Below are 8613 nucleotides of genomic sequence, written 5' to 3' on the forward strand. Positions count from 1 at the left end.
GAAAGGAAGGTGGGACCACCGACAATAGATGACGCGTTTTAAATGAAAGGCGAGGCCGAGCGCTTTTAACCCCTAAATTGCCTGCCACCTGCTACAGCATCAGGTTGCTAGGATCCCTGAGGAAAAAAAACAAACAAAATTATTTGTCTATTCTTTTTCTCATACAGATGAACTGATTGACGGATTGCTACCAACTACGCTCCAGCTGAAAGAATACGAATGCAATCTCAAATGTGGAATTATTTATCAGTGGGTTGTAGGAGAGATAACGCCCTGTTTGGCTTTTGTGTTATCAACGAATCTTGGATAAACTTGCACGGCAGTGACCCCTGTCGTAGACAATTTGTAATACACGTTCAATCAATGTGATATGACTAGCTTGGCTAACTGCAAAGTTCACTAACAGGTGCAACACAGGTGCCTCTGATTGTTTGGAAGCAGTCCTTTTATCTAGCATGCTTCAGGCAGCTGTGTACACACACACAACCCTGTTTGCACAAGATGAATTTTGAGACAGACAGTCCAAATCCAAGCTAAAGCTTTTTTTTTTAATTATTCTTTCATTCACACTGCATCCTTTTCAAAATCAAGATATTACGACAAATTATCTGTGTTTTTCCACAGGTAACAATGTGAACTGGATTTTCACCTTAACCAGCTGGCAACTACTATTCTGTTCATTGTTTGTCTATAATGGAGATCACTTGTTCCTGGACGGTGTCATGAAACGTCTGGAAAATGCCAACAGACTGACACAAGCAGGCCTGTGATCAGAGTACAGTCATGGTTTTTGAACAAAGCACTTCAGGTAGTCCATCTTAATTTCCAACTCCATCCTCTATGTCGGAAATCCACCAACGGCAACGCATGAGACCGCAGCGGTATTCAGAAACGGGGTCTTCTCTGTCGGCCTGTGTACTTTGTGTCTGCCCTCACATCCCTGAAACACAAACCACCAAAACCGTAAAGGAAACAGTCACACATGTAATGCACTTCAGTATGGAGCTGAACCTTTGAATCTTCTGAAGCACATGTCTATTAACGCAATACTTTGGAGCGAATATGTGACAAAAAGAGGCTTAATGATCTCATTTAGCAGTTAACCTTTAGGTGCAACTACTCAATTTGCCACGCTATAGACAACTTTTAAAAGTGACATGCAATCTGTAATATTCAAGTTTTTTCCCCACCACAGTGAAAGAGAGGCACCAAAAAAGCTATTCATTCAAACAACTAAAACAAAAGGGAGGACCAACATTATGAGAAAACATTCTCTAAATCATAACTCCAGAGGAAGAAGAGAAATCATCTCATCTAGCCCCCTAGCCCTCATTTAGTCTAATGACAGCTCTACATCCTAAACAGCATATGACATGTGCCATTTAATGTACATCAACAAAGTCAAGCCAGAGGAGACAAGAATTTTCAACCAGCAATTTCACATTTCATTTCATTTTGCTTGACCAGAAACTTCAAAAAACAACTGAACAACGGTACAGTGAGAAATGTGCTCATATTAAAACATCACTAGGTTTCAAAAGCTACCATACACTTGCTTTCACACAACCTTGATTCATCTTTATTATAGTATTACTCTATTTAGTGATGATGATTAATTATGAGGATGACGGTGAGGATGATGATGATGATGATGATGATGCAGCGAGCATTAAATGGCTGACTTACTTGCCCTGCCGTCGCCTCCTTTCCTTCTTCTCCATGATCCAGTCCTTACTCTTCTTCACTGACTTTCCTTTCATGTTTTTAAAACGGGACCTTTCACACAGAGGAAGGAGAAAATGTTTCAGTGCGAGCTTCATTTAAAAAAAAAAAAAAAAAAAAAAGTCCTGCATACAGGCAAGTGTGAGATTAAAAAGTGCCTTATCAACACAAGCAGAAATATTTCATGAAATATAAGTGGGGGGGGGGGTTGTTAGAGGGAGGGAAACCTGCTGGGTTATGGCTTTCACCAGGCAGGACGAATAACCTCTGTCTATTTGGGTCTCTGAGTCGTGTCAGAACAGGGAGGAAGTCAGCCCAGCCCTGACAAACAGACAGGACCTGACTTTATTGTCTCCTTTATCAGTGTGGCAATTTGTGCCCCCATTCATATAAGCATTATGTTAAATTACTAAAGGCTTAACAGTATAATACAAACATTATGAAGGCCATACGGTAATTTATTAGCACTAATATGGCAGATGTCCAATGTTTCTCTCGCACCTTTGTCCTGTGAACTGGGCTTGATTTGAAACACCTCTGTCAACAGTCTCTGAACCCAGTCCCTGAAATACAGAGAATGTTATCGTCATGATTTATGGCAATAAAAATTCACTTTTCTTTCATGCCCTGCGTCTCCATGCATCTCAATACCTTAGGCAGGACTCCTGAAACACCAGCAAACAGACAGAGGAAGAATCTATGGGACAAGAACAGAAGACAGGTAGATTTTCATCATTAATAACAAATGAAACTAGAACATCAAATGCTTTTTCTATCGCAAAATCACTTTCTTCAAGATCCATATAACACGACTAGCATCTCAACCGAATTTTAAAGAACAAGTAGTTCAAATCTGGACCACTCACTTTTTAGCTTTGCTGCTGTTCGGGTAATCCACGACCATACCTCCTGTGAAGCCAGCTTTCATGGCCTGAGCTGTGATCAGCTCCAGCTAGAATGACACAAGCAGTGATCCAACCAGTGTTGATGAAACATTCACATGAACACTAAACTAGGTCCACGGACTAGTCAGAATTTCTTCAGTCATTGATGTATCTGTTGTTACATTTCATGTGAGGATCTAAATGAGGTCTCAAGAGGGGCTGTGCAAGGTTTCAGGTTTTAGTAGAACGCCATTTTCATATTCTTGGTCTTGAAGCACAATTCCACCTTTTCAGTTGCCTTGACATCAAGTCAGGGAAACCGTTTATGCAAAGATAAACTGAAAAAAGAAAAATCATATTCTCCTAATTTAGAGGCTCTGCCTTTTGCCCTAAAACAACACTGTAGTTCAAACTGACCTGTTCAGAGTTTTCTGGATAAATCTGAAAGACTGCACGGGCTCCTCTGGCCTGCAATCCATGTACATAAAACATGTCAACATAAAAAATGCAAAGAGAGCTCCAAAAACAAAACAAAACAGGAAAGAGAATAATTAATCATCTTAATTTAACAGATGGCCTTTCAAAAACAGGACAAAAGTATGCTTTGAACAAGAGTCAGAACTTCAAATCTTGTTTATCTGCTGTCATGACTTTTATTAAAAAAAAAAAAAGAAAGAAAGAAAAAAAAAAAAAAAAAAGTATATTCGATGCTAAAAACGGGTAGGAAAGCTTTTGTGTGGCAGTGAACTGTGTCTCACCAAAGAGGAATACAGTGTGCTGAAAAAGGTGTAGAGTCTCTTTGGGGGACTGTGGGACTTCTTGTCGGCATTACAGAGCCACTGCAGCGCTGAGATACTGAGAAAAAGAGAACAATAACACTGAAAAATTTATCACTTCCCGTCAGAAGACAGAGTAACACAAACAGGGTACGCAGTGACTTTCAAAGCCATTAGGCCTGAGCTTTTCTCTCATATGCAGACAATACCCTATTTTTGACAATTTTTGTAATTATCATCGTATTGAATTTTAAGGATAGGGAGTTATTACTTACCTGATGCAACCATCAAATGATCCAGGTCTGAAAGGCATGCCTTGACCCATGTCTCCCAGTATAAGGTCTCCTTCTACTTCTCTCTCCAGTGCTACATCTAAAATGTGATGAAAGGAAAGTAAAATTCAAGTCAAACCTACCCAAGCAAGAATGCTAGAGACTGTGACGCATTCATATCATTACCCATGGTATACTTAAAATATCACGTCATACAGCATTCAGCATTTATATAGGGGGACAGCAATTTTCTCGCCTTGCTCTGCTGTTATGTGTATACAAATGGAGTAATGACAGCATACTTACCTAACATGGCGGTGCTGATGTCCATCCCGACCCATACATGACCCTCTTCAGATAAGTAATCTCCACTTAAACCAGAGCCACAGCTGAGAGAACATGACAAGGAATATGCAACATTATTCATTTAAAAACCAAACACAGTGTTTTGACAAGCTTATGTCACCACGGTCATTCTGCATTGAGTGATGTAGCCTAATTTTTCTGCAACAGCAAAAAGTCCATAGGTGTTCTCTATGACAGATGAGAATTATGCCTCTGGATGCTGATTTACTCAGGTTAACTGCTCTATATTTAAGGGTACATTTGAAAACAGAGCATATGAACAACATGGATGGGTCTGCCTTGCATGCATCTGGATAATCACAATTTCAAACAGAAACTGACATGGTCGTAACACTTCTATTTTCGGTAGCCGTACAAACATACCCCACGTCCAAAAGAAAACAGGGCTGGTCTTCAGGCAAGTTCAGCAACTCCACCGCTCTCTCTGACATCTGACTCTGAATCTCAATCATGCGAGAACTGCAGAGCGTCAGAAACAACACTGAATAGATGTAGGCAATTTGTGCATGGCATAAAACTATTTGAGTAGTGTGTATACATACTAATTGCTTGGTATGACGTGCACTGTAAAGCAAAGAGCTTTGGTAAACATCATACTCACTTTTGAGAGTACTTTTTGGCCTCTTCTTCGTTATAAAACTGCCAGTGAGCACAAGAAATAAGTTATCACAGCGCCCATGCTGAGCAATACTATAACACTTGGCTTGAATTATACGTTTTTTGCGAATCAATCAGCTTGCAAGGTCCGCACTGGATCGACTTAATTAAGCGCTGAGAGGATTTAAAAGTTGCAGCATGCTTCACACCACAACAAACACACAGCTAACAGGTTATTACCAATTAGACGAACAAATTTGATAACTTACACGAGTACAAACAACACCATGTTAACATTACAACTTACGGATTTAATCGACTTAAAATAAACTTCGCCCCTTTGCTTATTTCCAAAGCACAGCTATACAAACGCTTTAACTCGATACGTTGGTAGAAATCAACCAAACGTCACCCTTTGCTGAATCAGTTTACTTACCACCTCTGGCGGTGCCATGTGTTCGGGTCTACGACAGCTTGACATGTTTTTGGCAGGCAAGGTAAACTTCAAATATAGGTAAAATGTTATATTACTGGGAGAGAAAATGTATAAAAATTCACAGCTACAAGCACAACCACATGGCCAAACTAAGTTACGTCATTTTCCTGCGCCAGCAAGAGGCCTCTAATAAAACAGATAGGCTAGAAAGCCCGCCCCCTTCCTAGAGCAGATGATCAGATTCGCAAAGTTTGTGATATTCTCAAAATACAAAAATAGTAAAGCAAGTGAAATTGGTATTCTAAGTGTCCAAATCCTTCAGTGAAAGTAAGTATATAACTATGTCACACAAGTTATGGCAGTGGTTATTACATAATCACTCGGTGCTTACAAACTATTGGACAGGACCGTAGAATATTTGTTGTGACTACTTCCTAAACATTCCTGCCTCTCATTGGTTATCGAAACTCGCAACGGATGTTGACGCCTGTTCTCTTCGGCCACAATGGCGGAGGTCAGCCGAAGGCTGGGAGCTGGGGCTTGCAGACTATCAGTTTATAAGCCGGCACCAAATCGAGTCTTCGCGGGACAGGATGGCCATGTACATGCTGTCATTTCTTCTGCGGCCGAACTGCCTCGAACACGGGAAGGGAAAAACAAGGACGATATCTGTCAAGAACTTTGCAAACGTCGGTTGACAACAACGGGGGATCACCAAAGTTCATACAAGCCCCAGCAAACTCAAGAACATATACAGAACCATTTGCTGCAGTTGGACTTCACTGAGAAGAACGACAAACATTATTACGGCCCACAGAGCAAAGTGTCATCTTTCCCTTTGCTGTCGAGTGTTCCGTGTTGTGATTTCTTCATAGCAGAGACAGACTTGCAACATTCAATGGCTTCTGCAGTGTTTCAGCGATCGAGCGGTCCGCTTCATGGAGCTCCCAACCAATCTCAGGTGAAAATAACTGTTTGTAGAATGTCGTGCTGGAAAAGCCAGAAGGATCTAATGACATCACGTCTTACTAGAATGCACAAGAGCTTTAATCAGACCAGAGCTTATATCAGTTTAATGGTGTTAAATGACAGGCAAGCAATACTGTCCATCTCTCCTCGCAAACCACAAGCTGAACTTCTGTCATCAACCAGGGCCTACTGCTGGAAAGCTAATAGAGACAAATCATCTCCTCCTATTTATCGGAGCAGAACGGCGTATTACGACATTCTCCAAGTGTCTCCAAATGCTACACAAGCCCAGATCAAGACAGCCTACTACAAGCAGTCGTTTATCTATCATCCGGATAAAAATGCGGGCAGCGAGGAAGCAAAGAGCCGTTTCGCCGAAATTAGTGAAGCATACAGTGTCCTGGGAAGCATAGCACTGCGGAGAAAATACGACCGTGGTATATTAAGCAACTCCGATGTTCAGAGTGCTGGGCGACCCTCAACCAAGGAGACGCCCGCTTCACGATCCACAGGCCCGCAGCAGCACCAGCACCAGCAGCAGCAGCGTTCCCGTCGGTTCTCAAATGTGGGGGGAAAGCCTATGTTTGACTTTGACGCCTTCTATCGAGCACATTACGGCGAGCAACTTCAGCGAGAGCAAGAAATGCGAATGAGGAGGGAGAAATATCGAATGAAGAAGCAGGAAGACTTCAAGAAATGGAAAATTGGAAAAATGTTGGAAATGACAGTTGGGGCCTTATTGGCCGTGGGTGGCTACGTCCTTTTTAGTCTGAGATCTTGAAAACATCTGTATCCGGTTTTATCTATCTATAGGCGCAAACTTGCTATTTGGTTTTTGGTATACGTGACATACTGTAATCTGTTTTCGTTGATCAAAAAGGGTCACATTAAAGCAGCCAATTATGTGTTCCATATGAGAGTTTTAAAGTAATGAGAAGAAAGGATTTGGTATCTGAGATTACTTGTGCAGCAAAACTCTTATTCTTTAAAGGGGCCGGGTCCGAGTTACTTCATTTACTTTTAAGAACGGGGACAAGCGAATGGACCTGAAAAATCCTGTTTTATTAGTATTTTAATTTATTTGTTTCTTTCCTAATTTATTTATATTAAAGTCTTTATTCTTATTAAATAAGATTTAAGACCTTTAAACAACTTGTTAGGATTGAAAAATGACTGTACCACAGATTTTCAGTTATCCTCAGTGACTCACCAAAACTGCAAGACCTTACGTCCAGTTATATAGTGACCTTTGATGTCAGTTGTATCTAACAGCATTATATAGTCATCAGTCCGTTGGTCAATCAATAACGTAACCATAGCCACAGCTCAGCGTAACCCACATGTACTGTAGATTCCTATGACAAATAGTGTCTGTAGCACTGACCACTTTTGTGTCCTTGAGTGAACTGGTGTCCAAGGTCAACTGTACATATACACCTTCAGTGATTGAACCTGGATCAGGTAATAAGGTATTATTACACTGCCACAGTGTGGTGGATTGTGACTTGACCTCATGTTAATAAAGGTTTGCGAAAACTGACATTGTAGAGTGTATAAAATAAATCTGTAATTGAGGAAACAGAATTATTTGTGTGGGTAAAGTTTTGTAAGTGATCCACAGGATTCTGACCTTTTTTAGGGTCACAAAACTTGGAGAACTTATTAATGGTGAATGTAAGAGGATCTGTAGTACTATAACGGGATTGACTTTTAAATCACAGTGAAGTAGCGAGCCACTAGATGGTGCTATAGTTGAAACAAGTCACGCGCATCATGTTTGAACAAAGGTCGATCTCGCCAAGCTCCCAAGCTCTCCTACAGGATCAGTTTTCCTGTACCTCAAGACAGTTTGGAACTTGTTTTGATTTCATAAGCTCTCTGATAGTGGTAAATATTTTTGCTTAATAAAGATTAATAATGGACTATGCAATCATTTGTAAACAGCTTGTTCACACATTTTATTCACAGAAATATAAAGTAGTATGTCAAGTACATCACTTTGTACAAAATTACACAGACTTTTCCAAACTCAGCCAGACAACAAAACTCAGCTCGTGTTAAGGAAAAAAAAAAAGCCTTGACAAAAACAATCAAAAGACAAATCCCTTCCAGTCTGAGACGTGGTCCGTTTGTGACCAAAATCTTCTGGGGATTTCATTAGACAGAATCACAGGATGATGCATAAATAAAAACATTGTTGGACATGATATTTACAATGGTTGAGAAATAAATACTTTTCAAAAATAGCATTTAAATTGGCACGTTTACCATCTTGACCCTAATCCACTGGTTCGTTAAGTGTAACAGAAGTAATCTACTCAACATGATGAGGGCGTCCCTTCCTTTCTCTCAGGCGCAGGTAGGTTTACTAGATATGTTTGCTTCAAATGACGTTTTATGAGAAAAACAAGATCAAAATAATACATGCTAGGGTTAGTCATGTCCACAGAGCTTCACAGAATCTCACTTCGCTTTTCAATGCTAGTGAAACAAACACTGCTACTATCATCCACTCATTTCAGTGTTCAGTCCTGCGGGTTTTTACTGTGTTAAAAAGGTGAGATCTTAGTTAATATGGACAAAAAAAACAA

General features: G+C 40.3%; 1 protein-coding gene across 1 annotated transcript; it reads right to left on the reverse strand.

Annotated features, from left to right (window-relative positions):
* Positions 1 to 571: 571 nt before the first annotated feature.
* On the reverse strand, positions 572 to 5159 carry bud23 (BUD23 rRNA methyltransferase and ribosome maturation factor). Its single transcript, XM_030777670.1, has 12 exons — positions 5054 to 5159; positions 4622 to 4659; positions 4384 to 4479; positions 3961 to 4043; positions 3658 to 3754; positions 3365 to 3461; positions 3024 to 3074; positions 2589 to 2674; positions 2374 to 2419; positions 2224 to 2285; positions 1687 to 1776; positions 572 to 940 (listed from the first exon to the last, which is right to left on the reverse strand). The coding sequence occupies exons 1-12, from the start codon at positions 5096 to 5098 to the stop codon at positions 886 to 888; spliced, it is 846 nt and encodes a 281-aa protein (XP_030633530.1). The 5' UTR covers positions 5099 to 5159; the 3' UTR covers positions 572 to 885.
* Positions 5160 to 8613: the final 3454 nt, after the last annotated feature.

This window comes from Chanos chanos, chromosome 6 (assembly GCF_902362185.1).
Source record: "Chanos chanos chromosome 6, fChaCha1.1, whole genome shotgun sequence".
NCBI lineage: Eukaryota > Metazoa > Chordata > Actinopteri > Gonorynchiformes > Chanidae > Chanos > Chanos chanos.

What these genes read in the sequence shown, in the direction of transcription:
- bud23 (XM_030777670.1), bottom strand. Translation starts at nt 5,098, where the DNA reads ATGTCAAGCTGTCGTAGACCCGAACACATGGCACCGCCAGAGGTG. An exon ending in ACATGGCACCGCCAGAGGTG is followed by an intron (nt 4,660 to 5,053) that starts GTAAGTAAACTG and finishes GCTCACTGGCAG; the next exon opens with TTTTATAACGAAGAAGAGGC. An exon ending in ATCCAGAAAACTCTGAACAG is followed by an intron (nt 2,675 to 3,023) that starts GTCAGTTTGAAC and finishes GTGTCATTCTAG; the next exon opens with CTGGAGCTGATCACAGCTCA.